The sequence below is a fragment of the Nicotiana sylvestris genome, chromosome 5 (assembly GCF_000393655.2).
Source record: "Nicotiana sylvestris chromosome 5, ASM39365v2, whole genome shotgun sequence".
NCBI classification, from domain to species: domain Eukaryota; kingdom Viridiplantae; phylum Streptophyta; class Magnoliopsida; order Solanales; family Solanaceae; genus Nicotiana; species Nicotiana sylvestris.
Genome location: NC_091061.1, coordinates 115325023 through 115352241, shown reverse-complemented (window position 1 = coordinate 115352241; position 27219 = coordinate 115325023). Strand labels below are relative to the sequence as shown.

Below are 27219 nucleotides of genomic sequence, written 5' to 3'. Positions count from 1 at the left end.
TAGGGGATTCATCTTAGAAGAATTCTAGCTATTATTAATTATTGTTGTTATTCCGCATTTTAGTAGGCTTACCTAGTCCTTAAGACTAGGTGCCTTCACAAAACCCAACAGAGGAAAAAATTGGGTCGTGACAGGTTTTTAGGTATTTCAGAGTCGATTTGGAAGAATGAAATTCAATGTTTAAAAGTTTAATTTTAAAGGTTGACAGGATATTGACTTATGTGTAAACAAACCCAAAATAGAATTTTAATGATTCTAATAGCTCTGTATGGTAATTATGTCATTTATGATTGGTGTGCAAAATTTGGGGTCAATCGGACGTGATTTGATAGGTTTCGACATCGGTTATAGAAGTTTGAGGTTTCAAGTTCATTAAGCTTGACGCAATTCATGTTTTTGTTGTTGTTTGATGTGATTTGAGGGCTGGACCAAGTTTATATGGTGTTTTAGGACTTGATTATACCTTTAGTTGAGGTTTCGAGGGCCTCGGGTGTGTTTTGGGTTGAGTTTTGAGCGAGTCCTGGGATTTCGGCACTTCGATATTGTTCTGGCACTTTTAGGGGTGCGGACCACATATTTTGGGGTGTTGAGGCGAAGGAGAGGTGTGGACCGCACATGAGAGTGTGGACTGCATCAGAAAAGTGCGGGCCTCAAAGGAGGAGTGCAGACCGCACAATTCTGCCTACGGCCGCACTCTAGGGAGTTTGCAGATTCACCGGTCCGACTTCGGAAGATTATATCGTTTTATCTACAAAGAATTTAGAGATGATTCAAAATAGAAAGTTGTAGCTCTTCATGTCTAGTTTTTATAAATATAAAGAAGTTATCATTTGGACATCTATAGAGAAAGTTATGGCGAAAATATTAAGCCCCTGTAGTGCATTAACCAAAAGACGCGACCGCACTGGGATGTGCGGCCACACTTGGAATTCTGCGGACCGCACATTGGGAGTGCAAAGGTGTACTATATAAATAAGTTTTAGGGCATTATTTCACATTTTGGATCTTGGGAGCTCGGTTTATGGCGATTTATTGTGGATTTTTCAAGAAATTCATTCGGGTTTGAGCCGTTCGGAGGTCGCTACGCGCATGATAACATTCTTGGAGCATCGCTTGGCTTGCTCAGTATTTGTAATTGGCTTGTTTGAGATAATTAACTCTTCTAAACTTAGTTCTGAGGATATAAACCCTGAATTATATGTTATGTGATTGATGTTGAAGTGACGCACATGCTAGGTGACAGGCGTTTGGGCTTGCACCCTCTGAATTATGATTCTGTTGTTTCTAGAGCACTGAATAGTGACCCTATTTTGTGGATATCTGTGTTTTCACCATGTGATTAAGTAATTGAGCAGTCAATCATGCTAGATATCATGTTTAGGCTTTATGCTGATATTGTTAGGACTCATAGTGGTCGTTTCTTGTTGTCATCTCACCGATTTCATTGATATTTCGAACTTAGTCATATTTATGCATTCATATCTTATGTCAATCTCAGTTGTTGTTTATTGATACATCATATTATTGTTGTTGGGCTAGTTTCATGACATTGCGAGCTCGTGAGTGAGACTGGAGAGATTGATGACTGAGTGAGGATGTGGGCCTGAGTGAGAGTGATATTATGGGATCGGGCTGCATGCCACAGCATGTTATATTGATTACACTTTTGGGATCGGGTTGTACGCCGCAACAAGGATTATGGCTATATGTATATGGATCGGGTTGTACGCCGCAATGAGCCTTATGGCTATATATTTAGATATGGATCGGGTTGCACGCTGCAATGAGTATTGTATAGTGTTGAGTGATTGAGTGTGCTGAGTATTGAGCACGGTAAGAGATAATGTGAAACAATGAGGTTGAGTACTCTGAGAGTGTGAGTACATGAGTTCATCACTGAGAGGCATTGCATTTGATATGCGTACTTGATATACATGCATAGAGATGCATTTTCTTTTGTTGCACGGTTTTGGTGACATTCATGATTTTTACCTATATCTTGACATGTAGGCATAAAGATGTACTTTCCTCATGCTATCTGAAAATGAAACATTTACCTGATAAAAAGTTTTTGGGAAAAAGTTATAGTTTTAAAACTTACTCATATTTTTGATGATTTCGGTAAAGGATTTGAATTTTCACTAATATACTTGAAAGCGGAACTGTTTTGGAAAACTATGAAAAGGCTGAACATTTTATCTCTGAAATACTTCTTTATTTACTTGCTTTACACTGTTATGAACTGCTATTGGTTATTGTTATTGGACCCGACCTATGTTCTAGCTCGTCACTGCTTTCAACCTAAGGTTAGGTTTGTTACTTATTGAGTACATGGAGTTTGGTGATGAGGTTCCGGCCCGGGCAGTTCCGGTGGGCCCAGCTCAGGTCCTAGAGGGTTCATTGCTACCTTAGTACTCCAGGATGCTCTGGTCCGTCTAGTGGGCCTTATGGAGAGTTTCACCTAGGCAGGCTTGTTTCCTGTAGCCCCAGCCGTCTCTCAGGCTGGAGGAGGAGCCCGGACTCTTGCTACTCGCACTCCGGAGCAGGTGGCTCCCCAGTTTTAGACTCCAGCAACTCCGCCAGTTGGAGCAGTTCAGCCGGGTATGGTAGCCTAGGCCGGTGATGGAGCAGCCATGACTACCGATGCCTTGTGGAGATTGGACAGGTTCACCAAGCTCTTCACTACCACTTTCAGCGGTGCATCTTCTGAGGATCCCCAGGATTATTTAGACAGTTGTCACGAGGTTCTCAGGAACATGGGGATAGTGGAGACCAATGGGGTTGACTTTGCTACTTTTCGCTTATTTGGATCCGCCAAGACTTGGTGGAGGGATTATTGTTTGGTTAGACCAGTTGGGTCACCAGCTTTGACTTGGGAGCAGTTTTCCCAACTATTTTTGGAGAAGTTTCTTCCCGTCACTTAGAGAGAGATCTATCGGAGGCAGTTTGAGCATCTCCAACAGGGTTCCATGACTGTTACACAGTACGAGACCAGGTTTATTGATTTGTCCTGTCATGCTCTACTTATACTTCCCACTGATAGAGAGAATGGGGAGGTTCATTGAGGGGCTCATTCAGCCCATTCAACTTCAGATGGCTAAGGAGACAGGGATTGAGATTTCCTTTCAGGAGGCGGCCAATGTGGCCAGGAGAGTTGAGATAGTTTTATCGTATGGAGGTGATCAGGGATCTGACAAGAGGCCTTGTCATTCAGGCAGATTCAGTGGCGCCTCGTCTGGAGGCAGGGATTTGTATGGTAGAGGCCATCCTCCTAGGCCTTTTCAGTCAACACTTCAGGTTTCTCACGGTGCTTCAGGTGGCCGTGGTTCTCATATGCAGTATTCTGATCAGCAGTCCTACAATGCATCACCAGCTCCTATCAGTGCACCACCACTCCAGAGTTTTTGGGGTGGTTATTCAGGTCGCTAGGGTTAGCAGTCTTAGTAGCTGAGGGCTTGTTATACTTATGGAGAGATGGGGTATATTGTTGATTTTGCCCTCGAGCATCAAGCAATTCTCAGCATTAGGGTTCCCGTGCCATGGTTCAGGCATCGAGTGTTCCACAGCCCGCTCAGCCGGCTAGAGGTGAAGGTAGAGGTGCTAGAGGTGGAGGTAGAGGTGTTAGAGGTAGAGGTTAGGCTGCTAGAGGTGGAGGCTAGCCAGCAACAAGTCATCCCAGAGATGTAGTCCAGGGTGGTGGGCCCAGTCCCAATGTTATGCTCTTCCAGCTAGGCCTGAGGCTGAGGCTTCCGATGCAGTTATCACAGGTACTGTTCTGGTCTGTAGTAGAGACGCTTCAGTTCTATTTGATCCAGGATCTACGCACTCCTATGACATCTTATTTTGCACTGTAATTGATCATGCCTAGTAATTCTTTAAGTGCTCCTGTATATGTGTCTACACTGGTGGGTGATTCTATTATGGTAGACCGTGTCCATTGTTTTTGTATAGTTGTGATTGGGGGTGTTAAGACCCGAGTAGACATATTACTTCTGGACATGGTTGATTTTGATGTCATATTGGGGATGGACTGGTTATCACCTTACCACGCTATCTTGGACTGTCATGCCAAGACTGTGACCTTAGTCTTGCCGGGGTTTCCTCGTTTAGAGTGGAGATGGACTCCTAGTCATTCTACCCGTAGTGTTATCTCATATTTGAAGGCTTGACATATAGTCGAGAAGAGGTGTTTGGCCTATTTGGCATATGTTCGTGATCCTAGTGTCGATGTTCCTTCTATTGATTCTGTGCCTGTTGTTCATGAGTTTCCTGAGGTATTTCCTTCAGACTTGCCAGGTATGCCACCCGACAGGGATATTGACTTCTACATTGATTTGGCTCCGGGAACCCAGCCCATTCTATCCCGCCGTATCGTATGGCCCCACCTGAATTGAAAGAGTTAAAGGAGCAGTTGCATGACTTGCTTGAAAAAGGCTTCATTGGACCTAGTGTCTCGCCTTGGGGTGCGCCGGTGTTATTTGTTAAGAAGAAGGATGGATCGATGCGAATGTGTATAGATTACCGAAAGTTGAACAAGGTTACAATCAAGAATAAGTATCCATTGCCGATGATTGATGATTTGTTTGACCAGCTTTAGGGTGCCAAAGTGTTTTCCAAGATTGACTTGAGATCTGGCTACCATCAGTTGAGGAATAAGGCACCTGATGTCCCTAAGACAGTTTTCCGCACTCAATACGGGCATTAAAAGTTCTTGGTGATGTCATTCGGGTTGACAAATGCCCCAACAACTTTCATGGATTTGATGAACCGAGTATTCAGGCCTTACTTGGATTCGTTCGTGATAGTCTTCATTGACGATATTTTGATCTATTCCCGCAGCCGGGAGGAGCACGAGCAGCATCTGAGAGTGGTTGTTCAGACTTTGAGAGATAGTCAGTTGTATGATAAGTTTTCGAAGTGTAAGTTCTGGTTGAGTTCAGTTTCTTTCTTGGGTCATGTTGTTTCAGCAGAGGGTATTCAGGTAGATCCAAAGAAGATAGAGGCAATCAAAGACTGGCCTAGACCCGCATCAACTACAGAGATCCGGAGTTTCTTGGGATTGGCAAGCTATTATCGTCAATTTGTGGAGGGGTTTTCATCTATTGCAGCCTCGATGACCAGGTTGACCCAGAAGGTTACCCAGTTTAGATGGCTGGACGAGTGTGAGGCGAGCTTTCAAAAGCTCAAGACAGCTTTGACTACGGCGTCGGTGTTGGTTTTTCCCACGGGTTCAGGGCCTTATACAGCTTATTATTATGCATCTCGTATTGGACTTGGTGCGGTGTTGATGCAGGATGGCAAGGTCATTGCCTATGCTTCGCGTCAGTTGAAGATTCATGAGAAAAACTATCCGGTTCATGATTTGGAATTAGCATCCATTGTTCACGCATTGAAGATTTGGAGGCATTATTTGTATGGCGTGGCATATGAGGTGTTCACGGATCACAAAAGTCTACAGTATTTGTTCAAGTAGAAAGAGCTAAATTTGAGGCAGAGAAGGTGGTTGGAGCTATTAAATGACTATGATACACCATCTTATATCACCTGGGAAAGGCCAACGTGGTGGCCGATGCTTTGAGTAGGAAGTCATCCAGTATGGGCAGTCTCGCGTATATTCTGGTCGGTGAGAGACCGCTTGCTTTGAATATTCAAGCTTTAGCCAATCAGTCGTAAGGTTGGATGTTTCTAAGCCCAGCCGTGTGTTAGCTCGCATAGTTGCTCGTTCTTCATTATTGGAGCGTATCCGAGATCGGCAGTATGATCATCCTCATTTGTGTGTCCTTAGGGACACGGTGTAGCACGGAGGTGCCAAGCAGGTTACCTTAGGAGATGATGGAGTTTTGAGGGTGCAGGGTCGAGTTTGTGTGCCTAATGTGGATGGTCTCCAAGAGTTGATTTCAGAGGAGGCCCATAGTTCCCGGTACTCTATTCATCCGAGTGTCGCGAAGATGTATCAGGATTTGCGGCAGCATTATTGGTGGAGGAGGATGAAGAAGGATATTGTTGCATACGTGGCTCGGTGTTTGAATTGTCAGCAGGTTAAGTACGAGCATCAAAGACCTGGTGGTCTATTCCAGAAGATTGAGATCCCTTAGTGGAAGTGGGAGCGTATCACTATGGACTTCGTTGTTGGACTCCCACGGACTCAGAGGAAGTTCGATGTGGTGTGGGTTATTGTTGATAGGCTGACCAAGTTATCACACTTCATTCATGTGGCAGTCTCCTATTCTTCCGAGAGGTTAGCTGAGATCTATATCCGGGAGATTGTTCGTCTTCATGGTGTGCCCGTGTCTATCATATCTGATCGAGGTACGCAGTTTACCTCGCATTTCTGGAGAGCAGTTCAGCATGAGTTGGGCATGCGGGTTGAGTTGAGCACAACATTTCATCCTTATACAGACGGGCAGCTCGAGCGCACTATTCAGATTTTGGATGATATGCTCCGAGCTTGTGTCATTTACTTTGGAGGCTAGTGGGATCAGTTTTTGCCTTTAGCTGAGTTTGCCTACAACAACAGCTACAAATCAAGTATCTAGATGGCTCATTATGAGGTGTTGTATGGTACGCAATGTCGATCGCCAGTTGGATGGTTTGACCGGGAGAGGCTCGGTTGTTGGGTACGGATCTGGTGCAGGATGCCTTGGACAAGGTCAGGATCATTCAGGATAGGCTTCGTACAGCTCAGTACATGCAAAAGAGTTATGCCGATTGTAAGGTTCGTGATTCGTCATTCATGGTCGGTGAGCGAGTATTGCTCCGGGTATCGCCTATGAAGGGCGTGATGAGATTTGGAAAGAAGGGCAAGCTTAGCCCTAGGTTCATTGGCCCATTTGAGATTCTTGATCAAGTGGGAGAGGTGGCTTACAGACTTGTGTTGCCGTCGAGTTTATCAGTCGTGCATCCAGTGTTTCACGTGTCCATGCTTCGGAAGTATCACGGCGATCCATCCCACGTGTTGGATTTCAGCTTTGTCCAGTTGGACAAGGACTTGTCATATGAGGAGGAGTCGGTAGCTATTCTATACTGGCAGGTTCGTCAGTTGAGATCGAAGAGTTTCCCTTCTGTTCGTGGTCAGTGGAGAGGTCAGCCTGTTGAGGCATCGACCTGGGAGTCCGAGTCCGATATGTGGAGCCGTTATCCCCATCTTTTTGCCGACTCAGGTACTTCCTTCTTATGTCCGTTCGAGGACGAACGGTTGTTTTAGAGGTGGAGAATATGATGACCCAAAAGGTCATCACTTGTGTTTCAAGTAAATTTAGTGTCTCGAGGCCTTAAAACCTCTCTTTTTACCTTACCTCGACCTGTGTGTGTGGTCCGGACCTATATCCGAAAAGCCTTCTATGTGAAAATATGAGAAATAGATATTTCTAGAGTTAAAATTTGATTATGATTGACTTTGGTAAATATTTTGAGCAAACAGACCCGGATCTGTATTCCGACGATCCTAGGAGATCCGCAGTAAAATATGAGACTTGGGCGTATGCCCGAAAATGAAATCGAGGTCCCAAGCCTTAGAAATCAATTTTTGAAATAAATTGTTTTACTGAATTATCTAAGAAATGAAGAAAAGAATTAATATTTGAAACCATTGGTATCAGGCCCGTATTCTGGTTCCGGAACCCGGTACAAACTTGTCATAGTATTTAAAACATAAATGTGAAATTTGGTAAAAAAAACAAAGTTTATTTGACGTGAGTTGGACTTCCGGTTGAAGAATTATGAACTTTGAGTGTTTTTGATGAAAATATCGAGTTTGAGGTTTAATTTATTGTTTTATATGTTATTTTGATGATGTGATCGCACGAGTAGGTCCATATGATATTTTGAGTTAGTATGCATATTTGGTTTGAAGTCCCGAGGGCTCGGTTGAGTTTCGGGTATCGTCCAGGATGTTTTAGACTTAAAACATAGTTGTTGCAGGTTCAGAGAAGTTGCAGATCTCTGAACCCGCCAGTGAGGTCCGCATGATTTTGTGCTACCGCGGAGGGGCCTTTTGCGGCCGCAAAGGATTTTGTACGGTCCGCGGTGGAGGGACTTTGCGGCCGCAAAGGATTTTGTGCGGTCTGCGGTGGAGGGACTTTGCGGCCGCACTCGATTTTGTGCGGTCCGCGGTGAGGAAGAATCTGCAGGTTCACTGGTCTAACTTCGGGAGCCTATATCTTTTGATCTACAAGGAATTTTGAAATGATTTAAAAATGAAAGTTGTATCCCTTCGTGTCTAGTTTTTAGAAAGGTAAAGAAAGCACAATTTAAATATCTATAGAGAAAGTTATGGCTAAAATACTAAATCATATCATAGCAGTCAACATTCTCCGCGGTGAGCTCCGCGGCCGCAATCCTTTTTGTGCGGTCCGCAGAGAGGGTCTGGGAGGGGTATTTTTAAACGGAAATTTCAGTTATTTTTTACTTTTCAAAACCCTAAAAACATAAGAGGCGATTTTTCAAACAATCTTTCTTCTCCAAAATATTAGTAAGTGATTTCCAACTTATTTTCTTTACTCCTTAACTTCTTTTTACAAGATTTCATCTTAGAATTTAGGGTTTTCATGGTGGAATTGAAATTTTGGGTAAAACCTAAGAATATTAAAATTTGGGGATTTAGACCTCAAATTGAGGTCGGATTCCAAAACCAATTATATATTCGGGATCGGGGGTGAATGGGTACACTACTACAAAAAAGTCTATTAGCAGCAATTAATATGCTCTTTAGTGGCAATAAAAATTGACGTTAAAACATTTACCAGCAATTAGACTTTGGCCGGTATTGCCAGCGTCGCTAAAGGATTAAGCGGCCATTGCACAAAGTGCTGGTAAATATCCCTTTTATTGCCGCTAAACGTACATGAGTTTTAGCGACAATTATTTATCGGTAATTAAAATGGTCACTGAAACTCCCCTATGATATCCGACATCATACATTTTATGGCTTTTGTTATTGTCGGTAAAGACCTACTTAATTGCTAGTAAAAAGTGTTCTTTTAGCGATAGATATAATTGTCGCTACAACTATCTATGAATTGGTCTTTGTTTATATATTTAAAAGCTTTTGTTATAGGCAGTAAAATCCATCTAATTACCTTCTTAACGAACTTTCTTATTGCTAGTAAGAATTAAGAAAGGTTTCTTTCATAACCTGTAATGCACATTATGCAAATTCAAATTCAATTATAATAAGAATAAGATTCATTTTCAAAACGTTTAATACACTTCATTAAATTCACAACAAAATATACTAATCCATAGTTTCAAAGTATCAACAACATATCCAAAAAGGTAAACTATTTGAATTTAATAACTGGTGTGATTTGCTGTCTACTAATGGCATTATCAAATTGCTACAATACTATACAATAAATGATGCCATTAAAGTCTTTCCAACTCTTGATCACGATAAATCTTCCACATGCCAGATTATCTGAACAACTATTTAATCTCTATTTTACTATTCAAAGAATAGTTGTCTGGCTTCACATACCATATATACCTCGCCACTAGTCTCCAAAATTATATGCCTTTCATAATGCAGTACCTTTACAGGAAACAAATTAAAGTATAAAATTAGTATTTCTTTTGTTGTAGTGATAAGCTATGACTGTGATAATTGCACAACTACTTTAAACCTGATAACCATAAAATTGCTTTAAGCACTACCAGAGAAATTTCTGGAATTTTGCAATAAAGCATATACTGAAGAGTTTGGTAGTGTCAACTTTCAAAGCATATATTCCTCATTCACTTATATGTTATGCATGCAGAATTTTAAGCCAACACAAAGGGAAAAATAAATAAAATCCTCAAAACAAATTTCAATTAATAGCAGAAGGTCAATATACAAGGATCCTAACAATCTATATTATGTGACAAGTAGCTCTTTCAACTTGATTTTTCACAAACTACTTACTTTTGTACTTTAGACTTACAAGACCACTTGCTCGTGTCGCTATTCCACTACAATTATATGAAATGGTAAAAATCTAAACTGAATCTGCACCATGCTAACAATATAATTAAATTATGTTTTTTAGTTGTTCATTCTATAAGATAAATGGCATTACTTGGTTTTTTATACTTTATTAATTTACTTATGTTCAGTCAAAAGAATAAAATGCTTGATGTATGTTTGGTGTATAAATTTTTTATGCTTGCTGGTAAACAAATACTGATAGTTTATATACAACTTTTTCTTATTCGACCTTTCGAAATCTTTTCTTTCAGAAGATATTGCCATATTAGACAAGTACAGATACTATCAAATTTTGCTTTCTTTCTTTGAGACAATTAAAGAGTAATTTAAACAAGTTTTACTTAAAAGTTAACTAGGGAAGTAGTAGATGATCCCCATTATATATAAATTATTCAAGGATGACATAAAAATGACCTTCTACTTTTTCAATAGAAATTATTCTTAATTTCAAGGCAAAGTAAGATGTCACTAGAACCATAGACACTGATCAAATATATAAAAAGTTGGAAGCAAAGTAAAGCACTCATATACCTTAATAGCAGCTTCCCCATATGTTTTCTTTTTACCACTTGAATGAGGTTCAGAGGTATCTGTGCATCCAACTTTGATTTTCTCATAGAGTCCTCTATCAGAAGCATGTCCACTCCCTTTATGCTTCCCGCTTTGATACTTGATATCTATTGGAGTCGAACTAGGAGAAGCAATAGCAGCTTTGGCACCTTTGATCTTTCTCACCTTGGGTACTGGACCATCTCATAATCTTCATAACTAGAATCAAAATATATATTCCCATATATTTTGATACACCAATGAATCCGAGCAATTGAATTCAAAAACCGGAAGATAAAAGGACAATATCCAATATAATACACATGTACGAATATATGATCGATGGAGGAATAGCTATCTGAAATTAATTACTCAAAAAGTTTGTTCACATCTCTAGGGGAATGCCGGACAAACTCAATTCTGCAAATGCTACTGATCAAACTCAAGTAGGACAAAAATGAATAATAGAATGAAAAACAAGGCACAAATGAAATGTAAATGAAAGTGAATAAAGAAAAGAAGAGAAAAAATATGCAACTTAGATTTCATTCACCAACATATTACATCATGTCTCCAATCACATTAAAGCATTTAGAAGTTTAAAATAATCTAGAACTATGAGAATTTATTAACATTGCTATACTAACAAATTAGCAACATGCCTGAAAATAAGGATCTAACAACTACCATAGATATTGCAGAGATAGCAAGTTGCAGAATGGAGATGAGAAACATACATTCAAATATGAAAAAAAGAAAAGGAATCTTTACTTTGAAATAGCATTCATGGTGTTTATGTCAGTTGTGCATGGCTGCTTTTTGCCTCGAAAACCTAGTATATATCAATATATTAGAAAATAAGTAGACATATTATAATGTATAAACCTGTCTCCAATGTGGGCTTAAGAAAATCTCCACCAAACTCTGTGTTGATATCAAGTTAGATGTTAAAAACTAATTTTCCTCTATCGAACATCATTTTAATGATGTAGACATAAGAATATTAAAGAGAAGTAGAAGAAGACAAATTTACAATAAACTAATCCCATTGAAGATGAACAAAGTAATGCTCAGTAGCAGGAACTTATCCAACTACTGCAACAACGACATTGTGGATAGAAAATAAATCTTTTAAGTTTCCAAGTACAGCAAAAATCTAGTAGAATAGGATTAGTATTTAGCTTTTGCACTGTACTACATTTGGCTTCCCTAGTACCTTGTAATAGTTTCTGATCTATTTGTGCAAGGGAAACAGAGCAGCATATCACTGATCACGATAATAAAATTCTCACTATTTTCAGTCCGTACTCTCTTGAGAGCTACAATAATTCAGAAAGACAATTATAACAAAGTACATTTGTGCATACCTAACTTCTAGAATATTCATTTATTATAGAGGGGTAATAAAAAGATTGAACATAATGCTAATACATCTATCCAAAAATCTCTTGATAAGCTATAGATAAAAGCATGACGCCTTTTGGTTTTTCATTTGTTTATCCCCTAATATAAAGAATTCATATAAAACTATCCAATAACACCTTGTTTGAAGAAAGAGTTTTAATAGGTAATTCATCAAAAGAGCAAATTGAAAATTATAGCCCGATTCACATGGGTAGAGTAATATTATTTAAGGGATCAACACTAGCTTTTTGGTCTGCGTATTCGATTCTTTCGGTACTTATCGGATTAAAATAACTTATTTATCTTTTCTCATTTCTTTTATCTATATATTTAGTTAGAAACAATTAAATTTGGACTATTCAGAGCAACTACATATCCAAAGTTCTTTGTATCCACAAACATTTTGAAGATTTCTTTCTTACTACTTTTTTTACCTATAGTTTCTCAAGATTTGTTTTTATTGTTCAGATCTACTGTATTCAGAGAGTAAATTTCATTCTCTGGATACAAATAATTTCAATGGCCAAAAGAACATGACTATAAAATAAAATAAAAATAAATACTCCAGAAATTAATAATAGTTCACAAAGCACCTGATGCAAAAAAAATTTTGAAAAAAATCCCTAATAGATACTTGCAATTTATCAGAATAAATAAAATAAAGAGATTAGAAGGTACCTTGAGCTCGTAGGCACAACTTTTGGCTTCTTCAATTTCAAAGGAAAAAGCGTGCCTAGTGGTTCGTATCTCATTAACGAGTGACGATGAATAAGAAAAAGCACAAAAACTATGCAACAACAAGAGAGACTCAAACTATTTTGATGTTCTTTATTAATTTATTAGGAAAATAATGGATCTTTATCTAGTAGCAATCAAAAGAAAATGAAAATGAAGTTGATGATGACATACCAGAGTAATCGATCCAACTAGACATAGAGATGAATGTTGGGTGTTAGGGTTCCAATTGATTTTAATTTTTCCATTCTTCTAGGTTCTTGATGAAAAATACAAAAATGAAGGAGGAAAATGAAAAATAATTTGGAGGGAGTACGAAAAAAATGCCGCTCTTGGACTTCTTAGTGTTATAGTAAAAGACGCAACCTTTAGTGGCAATTTTTTTTAATTGCCGGTAATAAGTGTTTATTCTCGGCAAATGTTCAATTGTTGCTAACATTGGCCTATACATAATACATTAGCAACAATTAACTTATTTCCACTAAATAATTGCCGCTAATGTCACGACTCAAAATCCCAACCCGGTCGTGATGGCGCCTCTCGTGAGGACAAGGCCAGCCAATCAACAAAACAGTACATCTCTTTATAATTACTTAGCAGGAATAAGTCTAAATCATGGGCAATATAATCTTAAATGCGAAATAAACATGATAGAGCAAGGAAAACTCTCCCAACTCAGCCCGAAATCGGGGTGTCACAAGTCATGAGCTACTACAGAGTTTACTAATATTTTACAAAGTCTGGAATTATCATAAATAACAAAGATAAGGGAGAAAACGAGGTTGCGGACGTCAACAGCTACCTCGTTACTCCTAGTCACCGCCTGGTCTGGAAAGAACCAGCGCTCAGGAGCGAACTCAGCTCTGCCTGTATCTGCACACATGGTGCAGGGAGTAATGTGAGTACTCCGACCCAGTGAGTAATAAAAATAAATAACGACTGAAAACATGAAATCTCATAACGGCACAATATAGCGCTATCCCAAGCAGTAAAATCAGTTATACAGTAAAATAGTGAGTATCAGATAATTCTTCTTTTAAAACAGTAAAGACAAATAATTTCCACAGAAAGGATAAATCAAAAGCTTGCCCCTCGGGCTCAATATGTAAATCTCAGTATAGTATCAGCCCCTCGGGCTCACTCCCAACTCACCAGCACACAACATCAGCCCCTCGGGCTCACTCCCAACTCACCACACACAAGCAACGGCCTCTCGGGCCCACTCCCAACTCACCTGGGTACCCTGCGCTCACTGGGGGTGTGTACAGACTCCGGAGGGGCTCCTACAGCCCAAGCGCAATATCAATAGGCCTGAAAGCCTTCACACATCACACACGAGGCCTGAAAGCCTCCTCATATAACACTCGAGGCCTGAAAGCCTCCTCACATCACTCAACATATCCTCACGTATGGCCCTCGGCCTCAATCAGTCCAGAAAATAATCATAAGCCTCTTGGGCATCAGTAAAACAATAGTGCTCAGCTCAACAGCATTATAAATATCATTAAATCTCGAGTTGAGTATAAATGTAGCTGAGTTCACAAAATAATATAATTCAATTGGACTGAGTTCAAATAATATTTCAATTCGTGAGGAAAATAGTGATGTAAATTCACAAAAGATTTCAGATAATTGGCACGAAGCCCAAATATGGCAATAAGCCCAATCATAGTGAAAAACAATAAATCTTTATCAATTACGCGGTAAAAATATCAACTGGGATGGACCAAGTCACAATCCCCAATAGTAAATGACCCCGCGCTCGTCATACAACGCGTGTCTCATCTCAACATAGCAGTATGTTGTGCAATCCGGGGTTTCAAACCCTCAGTGCATCATTTAAAATCATTACTCACCTCAAGACGGTCCAACGTCTACTCCGCTATGCCCTTGCCTCTCGAATTTACCTCTTCGCGCGTCAAATCTGGTCAAAACCACAACGAATATATTACAATAGGCTAAGGTAATATAACCCAATCGAAAAGACTCGAAAAATATCGAAATTCACGAAATTCGCAAAACTCGAGCCCCGGGCCCACTTCTCGAAAAATTACTAAAGTCACATGATCAACTACTGATGATGGGCTTTATCTGTTGTGTATTAATACCTTACATCTTTCTCGTATTTCCTATATCTCTTATATTGCTGTTACTTTGTTATTTTATGGTATTTATGTTATGTTATGGATTTTATGGTATTTTATGTTGTTTTATTATGAGTCTATTGATAGTACTAATATAGTGTCTCTTGTTGCCTCTTTGAGCCGAGGGTCTCCTGGAAACAGCCTCTCTGCCCCTCGGGGTAGAGGTAAGGTCTGCGTACATATTACCCTCCCCAGACCCCACTTGTGGGATTACACTGGGTTGTTGTTGTTGTTGTTGTTGTTGTTGTTGTATGCCTAAATCTTCAATTTACTCCTCAAAAACATATAATCTAGCCGGATTATTCGATGATAATTCAATATTATGGAGTAGAAATAATCACAAGTGACTTACCTCAAGATTTCCCAAGATTTCTTGCTAAAATCGCCCAAAATCCGAGCTTGGAAGTCAAAAAAATGACCAAACTCGGACTGTTGGACATTAAATCTGTCCAGAAATTTTCGGTATTGTTCACGCGGGGGCACTGCTCATGCGCGTGAGGTCATTGTTCACTGTTCACCCGCGCGGTTACTGTTCACGCGCGGGTACTGTTCACTGCTGCAGAAAATACAGCAGCTTTTAAGAAATTTGTAGCACAGCCATTTTTCACTAAAATGGTTCTAACTCCATCATACGAACTCGGAATTAGACGATTATTATTCCTATGAGTCACAAATAATAATACGAACACAACCCTTCAATCGAAACTCAATTCGGAGCTTGTTTGCACAGTTCAATACCCATTTCGCTCGTTAAACAATTAACTCACATTTCACGTCAAAAACTCAATCGTGACTTGATGAAATTAAACCAACATTTCCAGATCAGTCCTATAATTCATGATTTAAATTCTGGAAGTCTCGAAATCAAATTTGGATCTCTAGAACTAAAAATGAACCTTTAGATCATTACATTTATGCTCAAAACGACAAAAATCTTCCAAAAATGACCCGTTGGGCATCGGAAACACACCCGAGACCCCCGGGACCCCGACCAATAAAACCAACCAGTCCCAAAATACATTACGGACTTGCTCGAGGCCTCAAATCACATCAAACAATGCTAAAATCATGAATCAACCTCCAATCCAAGTTTTATGAACTTTAGAATTTCCAACTTCTATTTCCGATGCCGAAACCTATCAAATCACGTCCGATTGACTTCAAATTTTGCACACAAGTCCAAAATGCCATAACGAAGCTACAGAAATTCTCGAAATTCCATTCCGACCATTGGATCAAAATTTCACCTATCAATCGGAAATCGCCAAAATACTAACTTCGCCAAAATGAGCTAATTTCTTCACCGGACCTCCAAAATTAATTCCGATTGCGCTCCTAGGCCATAAATCATCCCCCGAAACTAACCGAATCATCGTAATTCAATTCCGAGCCCTCTAACTCACAAGTCAACGTCCGGTTGACTTTTCCAAACTAATTCTTCCTTAAAGAGACTAATTGTCCCATTTCATACCAAACTCGATCCGAATTGACTCAAATTCACCAAGTACACATATTGAAACATGAATAAGCATTTAACGGGGAATACGGGACGAAAATACAGGAAACGACGGTTCGGGTCGTTACAGCTAAAAACTTTTTTTCTTGTAGTGGTAATCGGGTTTTGGTCCGAATTTCGGGTTTGGACCAGCGGGCTCAGGGTCGATTTTTGACTTTTTGGGAAAAACTTTAGAAAACTTATTTTCATGCATTAGAATGGATTCATTTAGCATTTATTATTATATTTAAGTAACTTGTGGCTAGATACGAGCGAGTTGGTGGTGGAATCAAGAGGTAAAGTGATAGTTCAGGTTTGAGTTGTGTTTGTGGTATCGAGGTAAGTGTTTGGTCTAACATTCTCTTGGGGGATTAGGAGTTGTGTCCTATTTGCTATGTGTTATTTTTCGAGTACGACGTATAGGCATGGTGACGAGTATCTATACGTTGGTGTCAAGCATGCCCGTGAGTCTTATGTTATGATTAATGTGACTCCATTTGTATTGTTCATGCCTAATGTGATGATTGCTATTGTTGAGTAAGGTTTGTGTAAAGAATATTGATATTTGAACATTAAAGAGTGTTGGTTCAAGTTGTAAAGTGATTTGTGGAAGTATAACTAGCAATTGAACCTTATAGAGCATTGGGTCAAATTATGAATCGAGTTGTGGAGTAAATGTGAAAAAGAGAAGAGGATTATGGTATTGTTCCCTTGCCGGGACGTTGTTGCTTTTAATATTGTTCCCTTGGCGGGATGTTGTTGCTTTGATATTGTTCCCTTGCCAGAATTTTATTATGATTCATTATTTCCTTGCCCTTATTGGTTGTATTTGTTGTTTGGGTGAGGAAGAGTGTAAAGTACGAAGGGTGATGTCGTGTAATGTGAGGAAGAGTGTAAAACACGAAGGGTGATGTCGTGCCGCACGATGTACCATTCTATGCCGATTATATTTATTTTATGGTAAGGATGAGAGTAAAAGCAGGAAGGGTGATGTCGTTCAGTTTATGTTTATTTTATGGTTAGGATGAGAGTAAAAGCACGAAGGGTGATGCCATGCACTTGTTTGATTTCTAATTCTTGTTGATAATTGAGTTATGGCGTCCCTTATATTTACATGTTGTCTTTCTGTTATCATTTGATGTTTCCTTGCAGCATGTTTCCCTCTCTCATTCTTAACTGTACATACCTGTTACTATCTTTCCGCTGTATATGAAACAACTGCACATGTTTATTTAGTAGTCTGGTCCTAGCCTCGTCACAACTTCGCCGAGGTTAGGCTAGGCACTTACCAGCACATGGGGTCGGTTGTGCTGATACTACACTCTGCACTGTGTGCAGATCCCAAAGCAACAGCATTCGGACCTTAGCTTGGGTGGCTGCCTTCAGTCCAGTCGGAGATTCCGAGGTAGTTCTGCAGGCTTCCACAGGCCTTAGCGTCTTCTCCTATCCTTTTAGTCTATTTCTTCTCATATTTCAGAGACAGTATTGTAATAAATCTTTCAGACTTTTATTTGTAGTATTCCTAGACAGTCTGTGAAGTTGTGACATAAGTCTTGGGTAGTTCTTGTATGGATTGGTATTGGCATCTTTCTTAAATTATTAAAACTTGAAATTTAGTCTTTCGCTTATTAAATTATGTTGTTTATTAATTGTTGGTTCTTAGTTGTTAACGGATTTAAAGTGGAAATAAGGTAAATAATTTAGTTGATTGGCTTGCCTAGCTTTCACTAGTAGGCGCCATCACGATTCTCGGGTGTTGAAAAAATCGGGTCGTGACAAAACGGTCCGGTTCTAACGGTCTTTTTGGCTTAACCGGCCCACTTAGCAGGCCCACCCCTGATCCCGGGCTTAAACGGTTAGGCCCATTTAGACCCACTACCCTAATGGGCTCACGGGTCTGGGTCTGTCCCGGCCCTAACCGACTCACTTGCCAACCTTAGCTATAACATGTTATCATTCTATTTTTCAGGTCATTTTATGATATTTGATATGGATAGTTACATTTTGTAGATCAGCCTGACTTGATAACCTAAGAATTCTTTATAATGTAAGAATTCTATATGCGGTCAGCACACAATACAAATTCCATATATACTTTATCCACATCATGTGTTTAACTAGGTGACAAACGTATATATTGTTTATTATTTGCAATTTCTCTTCATCTTCTTGTTATCAAGAGACAAATGTATATATAAAAAACACATATTTTGCATTCATTAAATTAGTATTGTGTGCGGGTAAGTTGTTAAATACAAACTCTATACAAAAAGGTACATCAATACGTACAACATTAAGCTGAATTTATATCAGTAGACAACTTCTTTCTGCCCTTGCCAGAACTATTACTGTTATTAACTCTACGATTCCCCTGATTGTTGTTGTTACTTGCCCCACAAACAATGGTGAACTCAAAACAATATGCATTTCCAAAGCAAGAATACAGTCCTCCGTCGGTGTTCCGCCGTGGGTGTCCGCCGCTTCCCCGTTGACATTTCTCCGGTGCCGCCGCCTCCTTCTTCCTTCCTTCCGTACTTAATGCCAACCCTTTAGCGTACGCTTCCTCCGCCGTCAACTCCTCCAATATTGAGCTCTCTCCGTCTTCCCCTTCCCCAGAATATTCCTTATTCAATTCTTTGGACGGCACCCGCGGTGGCGGCAGAGGTTGCAGCTTCTTTGCTATCTCCGCTGCCACAATGGAAGCCGACGGCCCAATGTCGGAGCACAGTTCCGACCCGTTTACTATCGAACCGTTCACCATTGACCCATTACAAATTGAGCCCGCTTGGTTAGGAAATTCTCCGGTGTTGACGTCAGAATAGCCTAAATTCTGCGATTGCCACAGCTGAATTTTATTGTTAATTTGCAATTTCTCTTCATCTTCTGGAAAGTTTTCGTTGATCATTTGATCTTGAGCATTAATATCATTAATTTTCCTGTCTAAAATGTCTCTATGATCCAAGGACAAAGGCGTAATTTGGTTAAAAAGCGGCATGCTCCGTTTGGACTTATCAATGAGCGCCACACCCAAATTGAGTATTCCTTGCGGGTTACCCGAAGGCCGACGGATTTGAAGAGCCACAAATTTCTTGCTTCTATCAAAAGGGTTAATGAGATTATTGAGAAGAACTTTAACAGTGCCTACAAGAATATCACGAAACCAAGAAACGGTGTAAATTTCGACGTGGACGGCGGAGGACTCGGAGTTGAGAAACTCATCGTCAACACGGAAAGAGAACTTGTCATTCCAGGTGGGGTTGCTGTGGCCTTGATTGTCGACCCGGGTTGTGCGTTTGCGGTTTGGGTTGACCCATGTGAGGGCGTAGGTGCGGAGGGATTTGCAGACGGGGGATAAGTCTTGGGCAGAGATGAGGGTAATTTCGAGAATGTGGTTGGTGTTGTTTGAAGCTGAAGGGGGGTGAGGGGAAAGAGGCTGGGGGAAGAGAGAGGACGAGTGGTCGGCGGTGATGGTGGAGGAAGGTGGCGGTGTTTGGATGTTGGATTCCATGATTTTGATTATTCTACGGTGCCGCCGTCGTCCGTGGCGGAGACGACCAGCTTGTAGTGACAATTGGCATCAAGAGAGGGAGGGTGGTGGTGGGTTTGGGAGAAAGAGAATGATCAATGGTTTTTTGGGATTTGTTCAGTTTGCATGGCAACGAGGAGTTTGAGGGATTATTTATGGTTTTGTTTCTTTTGGACCGTTGTTACTTTTCTCGACTGACGTTGGTTTAAGGTTGTTCTTTCTTCTCCACCACGCAAGTTTAATTTTATATTTTTTTAACTATGTGGTATCTTGAATTTACTGGTTTAACTATTCACTTTTGCACCATGCAAATTTAAACCTTTCCTATTAGAATCTTCTTCATTCCTCGAGTTCTATCTGAGACTTTTGATCAAGACAGAGACATCATATTCATCCTATCACACATCTCGGCGACTAATTTAATTGTGGTTGTTGCGTGATTGGACTACTCATGAAAACAAGTAGTTTGGGAAAAAATTACTTTATATACATCCAAAGTATAACAAAATTTTAGTCTATCAATGCAGTATAATTTTTTTTATAAAGTAACATTTTATTAATCACCAAAGTTAATATTTATAAAAGGTAAAAACTTACCCGCACCGACCCGGTGTGGGTAAGAATTTACCATTTATAAAGCATAGCTGCATCAACGTAACACAGTTATTTATCTCAGAAGATTTCCTAATCCAACAGTAAACTAAAATATAAATACAAGAAGCACACCTCCTACGAAGAGTTTCTTCCCGTACATATAGTAATACCAAATAAAAGTTATTGTAGCAGATTATCACCTCTACTTGTTTGGAATTTACTAGCGTCTCAAATCAGAATGAATGATATGAACTGCAAAGACCTCTACTATGCTCATGATTTACAAGTTAAGCAGATACTTTGTAAAGTGTATTCCTTTCTTGGCTGTACGGAAAGTCTGTATATAAGAAAGTCTTGTATGCTAAAAGCGGTTCCTTTTAATACCAGCTTAAATTTGAACCTCCGAGGTATGCAAGCAAGTCATATGTGCTAATAAGTTCATGCCTTTTTTTATAAGTAAGACATGGGATCAAGGGCTATGACCCGACAGTGCTTCGTTGGTCCATTTAATGGATCCTCCCCAAAAACAAGATCATATTATGTACTCATTATTCTAAGAATTATAATTTCATCTTTCCTCAGAATTGAAACTAAATTACAGGTAGTGGCATTATTTTTTTTAAAGTCTAAAAGATAATCCGGCTATTAACTTACTCAGATATGAATGGAAACATATACTGATGGCCTTCGGCAAATAACTTCTGTTGCTGGTCGACTAATACTATTTTCTCATCTTGATTTTACTTTTTAATTCGCCAGCTTTCACTAATGATATTCCATTTTTCCACGCATAGCTTGAATCTATGAAAATTTCAAGCTAGAGTTTAGTTAGGAGAAATTGCTTTACATTCTTCTCTTTCCTTTTAAGAAATGTGGCAAGAAAAGTAGCGCGCTACGAAGTTTTCATTGTTACCTAAATAGTAGCTTAATTGGTTAATTAACTGCATAAATGAGCAGAAAGAAAAAACAAACTGAAGGTAGGTGTCCAGTGAAACACAGGAAAGGATTTTCCTTCCGCTATAATAAAATGGCATTCTTCCTTGAGTTGGATCAACCAAGTCATAATAAATAAAGAAATATAATCTTGATAAATGCACTAAGAGTACTTTGAGTGGTATTATAGTGGGTGTACTGTATTACTCTAGAGGACTATGAGCTCATAATCGAGTACTAAATGTGTTTGTCTATGATATATAGTACATAGTACTAATATTTTTTTAGCTCATCTCAGCAATTAGTATTTCCTTTTTTACGTTTTAATCTTGATGAGCCACATTTGTAGTCAATACACAATACAGCCGCAGTCACTTCAAATTCAAAGGTAGGTGGCCCAAAACCTAAAGTAAATTCGAGAAGAGGGTGGTTCAAGGAGGACAAGATGCGGAAAACGCGGCTTAGGTGATTTGGTCATGTGAGAAGGAGAAACACAGACGTCCCGGTGAGGAGGTGTGGGAGGTTGACATTAAAGGGCCTACGACGAGGTAGAGGTAGGCCAAAGAAGAGGTGAGGAAAGGTGATAAGGCAAGACATGGCGCAGCTTCAGCTAACCGAGGACATGATCCTTGATAGGAAGGTATGGAGATCGAGGATTAGGTAGTTGAGTAGGTAGTCTAGAGTGTTCATAACAGTAATATTGGCACACAGTCTCGCTTTCTGTTGGAAATAGGTTTTTATGACTAACCGTTGTTTTCTTTCATTGTTGATCACCTTATTATCTTGTTGTTTTTATTCTGCTTTTATATGCCTTTTTGGTACTGTTCCTTCTTGTCTATATTTTTATTAATGTGGTGTTTATGCTTGCCTGAGCCGAGGGTCAATTGGAAACAACCTCTCTATCCTCACAAGGTAGGGGTAAGGTCTGCGTACATACTACCCTCCCCAGAACCCACGATGTGGAATAATACTGGGTAGGGTATGTTATTGTTGTTATTGTTAGGTGGTTCAAGGAATATTTATAGCAACACAACCGCTCAATATATACTATACAGCTATATGACTTTGTGGTTCTCTTTGTACACGAGGAAAAGGATGTACACACTTAGCAAGCCAAGAAATAGAAAGGATTATATAAACATAAACATTAAAAATATTCCCTCTATTCTCTGGACTGAGATTAACAGGTGAAGATTAACAGGAAGCTTATGCAGGCAGTTACACAATTACAGGACCACAATGATCAAATGCAATATGAACCAGATAAAATAGCAAGTATTTTTGTTGATTACTATAAGCAGTTGTTGCGTGAAAAGGGAGAATGCAGAGGGGGTGTAAGCCAGTGGTTCTTGTAGAATGGTTACAGGTTGACTTCTAATCAACATATGTATTTGTTGAGACCTTATACTGGTAAAGAAGTAAAGGAAGATATGTGGAGCATCAATGTGAATAAAAGTCCAGGTCCGGATGGTTTTGGAAGTGGTTTTTTCAAGGAAACTTGGGATATTTATGGGTGAAGATGTGACTGAAGCAGTCTTGGAACTTCTCAGCAATGGAAAACTCCTTAAACAAATTAATGCCACTATAATTACATTGATTCCAAAAGTTGCCAACCCTTTAAATGCTGCCCAGTTTAGGCCTATTTCATGTTGTAATGTGGTGTATAAGTGCATTTCAAGGATGATATGTAAAAAACTAAAGCTAGTATTGCCATAGCCTGTGAATGAATCACAGGCGGCATTTGTGCAAGGAAAATCTTTGGCGCATAATGTCCTCATATGCCATGACTTGTTGAGACACTATCAAAGGAAGACTACTCCTAGGTGCTTAATGAAGATAGACTTAAGGAAAGCCTATGACATGCTTGGATGGGATTTCTTGGCAGAAATGATGTTAGGATTTGGTTTCCCTAACAGCTTCATACAGTTAGTTATGACATGTGTAACCACTACTACTTTCTCAGTAAAAGTAAATGGTATAGGGCATGGGTATTTTGAAGGAAAGAGGGGACTGCGTCAAGGGGATCCAATCTCTCCATTGTTGTTTGTAATGGTCATGGAATATCTTTCAAGTGTCATGGTCATGGAGTACCTTTCAAGAATTCTAAATAGGATGAGTCAACTTCCATATTTCAATTATCAACCAATGTGTAAAAGACAGAGGCTTACACATTTGGTGTTTGCTGATGATTTAATGATTTTCTGTACAGTAAATAGTAGCTCGGTGAAGAGGGTAATGGAAGCATTGAACCATTTTTCTGAGGCATCTGGGTGGTGGCAAATTTTGATAAGTCACACATATTCATAGCAGGAAATAATGAGGAGACAAAGGAAAGATTAGTTCAGATGACTGGATTCACCATAGAAACCATTCCTATAAGATACTTGGGTCTTCCCCTATCACCCAAGAAGTGGAATAAAATGGAGTGCCATCAGTTGATAGTGAAGATTATAGAAAAAATTAGAGCCACTTCTGTAAGATATCTATCCTATGCAGGAAAGCTGCAGGTAATAAATTATGTCCTGTTCTTAGTTCATAATTTTTGGGGTGAAGTATTTGTGTTGCCTCAAAGTATACTGAATGAGGTAGATAGAAAGTGTCGGGAGTTTTTACGGGGAAGCTCAGAGGAAAAGAAGAAAATGTCTTTAGTAGCTTCAGAGAAAATCTATAAACCTAAGAAGCGGGGGGGGCTAAATGTAAAAGGATGCAGAAACTAGAATAAAACTTCTGTGGGGAAAATGATATGGTTGATAATGGAAAAAGCTGATAACCTATGGGTCAAATGGGTTCATGGACTTTATATGAACAATGGAGTGGATTTTTGGAACCATATACCTCAGGCTGATAGTAGCTGGTACTGGAAAAGGTTAAATAAACTGAAGTTGTATATGGTGAACTGGTATAGGAATGGAATTTATAGCCTGACTACAAATGGTAACTATTCAGTAATGCAAGGATATCTAAAACTGATTGGGGACACATCAAAAATGGAAATTATAGAGCTAGTTTGGAACAAAATCAGTATACCAAAACATAGGTTCATCCTGTGGATGGATGTACAAGGTAGACTGTTGACAAAGGAAAGGATGATGACAATGGGGATACAATATGATAATGCTATGTGTGTACTGTGTGATGGAACTGGAATGGAAAAGATAGTGCAACACATCTATTTTCTAAATGTGGGTGGTATGCACAACTATGGGAGATGTTAAATCAATGGAGTGGCATTAGACTTCAGCAACAGGATGTTTTACAATCCTTAAGCAGAATACAAAGTAGGAGATGGACTATAACAAAGAAGAGCATTGTTGCAGCAGTACATGGAGTAGGTGTATACACAATTTGGCAGGCAAGGAACTGGAAAATATGTAGAGATTCTACTGTACAGACCAATATCATAATCCAACAGATTCAAAGTGTAATTAGAGAAAGGATGGACATGATAAAGAATTCAAAACGTGCTAGGAAGGCTAGACACATAATACATAGGCTATGTAGTTAGCACTAGATATTGGATGTAATAGATTTAAATTATTTTTTTTATTTTGATTTTCTGAGACTTTTCCTGGGATCACCAAGTGAAGTGCTCTTATTTGTAAATTTGAATTTGGTTGATGGACTGGTAATACAATTTCAGAGTAATAGTTACTCCCCTCGCACCATTTTATGTATGTTAGATTAGACATGACAGAGAATATCAAAACGAAAAATGACTTTTGAAATTTGTACTAGTGTATAAATTATTTTTCCACAAAAGTATTTTCAGTCATAAACACATGTAGTTTTCCAGGTTTGAGTTCCGCTTCGTCCATCATTCCTCTTAATAAACAAAATATCATCATGATATTATTCCACTTAAGAGAAGTAACCAACTAGTTTCTCTTTCTTCTTTCCTCCTTTCAGGAACCACACTAATTAAACGAAGTGCATTACAAAAAGCTTTACAATTATTTTGTGCGATACTAGAAAACAATTGGTCAAATAGGGGTCATAAGGTGCATTAATATTCTACAATGTCTAGGATTTCTCGATGTTGCATGATGAAAATACGTGCTAAATCAAGACTGGGCAAGGAAAAAGGATTTCAAGTACAACTAATATGCCAGTACATATCTAAAGATATTTCTATCTATATCAGAGTAATTCAACATTAAATTTATACATATAAATTGAAACCTACATCATAAGAATCACTTTCTTGTACATATGCATAAAGATCTTTACTTTGTTTATTCCTTCTAAATGTTCGTAAAATTTAAGAAATCATCATCATATGGTTATGGATACCCTAAACCATTTTAAACATAGCTTGAAGACTGAGAATTACTCTCAACAAAAATTGAAAGTAAATTAATTATATGTAAAACCTGCGTAAGTTATCCTCATAATTGTTATTATAAGGAAAACTCTTCTGGCGTTCAAGCTTTATGTCTCTCTTCTTCTTCTTGGTGCGTCTTGACCCACAAATAAGCTTGAATTCAAAACCATATGCTTTTCCAAAACATGAAAATAATCCTCCCCCATCTGAATCATGTCTTCTTGGTCGCGATTTCTTCTTAATTTCAACATGTTCTTGCATATGAATTTGATCATCTGAGCCCCACGTCAAGCTTTTCGATCGCATTGATTGGATTTCTTCATCTTTGTCACCTGGTACAGTCCAGTTCTCGAATACAGAACTTCCATATTCTATTCCTTCCCCTGTGTGATACAATCCTTTCTTCATATCTTCTGCCACAATTGAAGGTATAGGTTGCACCCCTGAACAAAATGACACAGTTGGTGTCCTTCTCATCTTTTGATTTGGTGAAAAATCTGAACTGTTATTAGACATTATTCGTTTACTACGTAAACGTTGCAATATTCCCCTTTTTGGACTTTTATTCTCCTCGCGATTCTCCACCACGTAATTAATATTCTTGGTTATGTCTTCTTCGTACAACGTGTCATGACCTTTGGAAATAGTCGAGATGCTTTCAAATTTTTCGTCACTAATACTTTTTTCATCTTTTGATGAGACATGGCTTGTACATATAGAAGAGCTTAATTCACTTCCAGAAGGGAGAATTTCTAGAGGGTTAGTGTCAATCAATTGAACACTAACATAAAGAAGCCCTTGTAAATGACCACTTGGACGACGAATATGTAGAGTAGTAGATCTCATTGTTGGATTTTTGGATGAAAGAGGAGGAAAAAAGCTATTTATCATAAGGTGCGTAGTACCAATAGGGAGATCACGTAACCATGCAACGTTATAAATCTCAAACGTGACCGAAGCTGATTCAGAATTAAGAAACTTGTCATCCACACGAAAAACCATCTTATAATTCCATGTAGGGTTTGTTTTGCCGTTGTGATCAACCCTAGTTGTTAATCTATGGTCAGGATGTATGTATGCAACGGCAAAGGTACGTAACATTTTCGACACGGGGGGTAAATCTTGGGCTGAAATCACATTGATTTCTAAGATCTTGAAAGGAGGTTGAATGAACATTTTGGCTAGAATTCGTCCCCTGGAAAGCGATGATGAACCTCCTCGTCGTCGTCGTCTTTGACTAAGAGAACGACGATATGAATGAAGAAGGAGAATAACAATGCATAATAATTTAGCAATCTGATTTTACCTCTAACAGAGAGGGGGTATTTTGTTACCTGTTGAAAAATGGAAAGGTAGAGCTAGCTGGGATGTTTGTAAGGCTGTTGTTTTCGAGTTATTTCTGCCACAAGTTTCTGATATGGACCTACTTTAATATATTAATTTGATTTGGAATTATACTATACTTGTGGAACCGTATACAGTAAATTAAATATGACGTAAATATTGGCTGTAGATAAACTTTTATATTTATTTGTATCTTGTGTTTATAACAAA

At 39.0% G+C, this 27219-nt stretch overlaps 2 protein-coding genes and 1 long non-coding RNA gene across 3 annotated transcripts; all 3 read right to left on the bottom strand.

The window, feature by feature from the left end:
- Positions 1–11257: 11257 nt before the first annotated feature.
- Positions 11258–12898, bottom strand: LOC138891103 (uncharacterized). The gene is made up of 3 exons (XR_011407418.1): positions 12827–12898; positions 12596–12650; positions 11258–11345 (listed from the first exon to the last, which is right to left on the bottom strand). It is a non-coding gene; the product is annotated as an uncharacterized lncRNA (long non-coding RNA).
- A 5686-nt stretch (positions 12899–18584) lies between these two features.
- On the bottom strand, positions 18585–19799 carry LOC104239795 (uncharacterized). The gene has a single exon (XM_009794510.1). The coding sequence runs from the start codon at positions 19797–19799 to the stop codon at positions 18585–18587; it is 1215 nt and encodes a 404-aa protein (XP_009792812.1).
- Positions 19800–25701: 5902 nt separating this feature from the next.
- Positions 25702–26766, bottom strand: LOC104239794 (uncharacterized). Its single transcript, XM_009794509.2, has one exon. The coding sequence runs from the start codon at positions 26764–26766 to the stop codon at positions 25702–25704; it is 1065 nt and encodes a 354-aa protein (XP_009792811.2).
- Between the last annotated feature and the right edge of the window lie 453 nt (positions 26767–27219).

Coding starts and splice junctions, on each gene's coding strand:
- LOC104239795 (XM_009794510.1), bottom strand. CDS start 19,799: ATGGAATCCAACATCCAAACACCGCCACCTTCCTCCACCATCACCGCC.
- LOC104239794 (XM_009794509.2), bottom strand. CDS start 26,766: ATGTTACGTACCTTTGCCGTTGCATACATACATCCTGACCATAGATTA.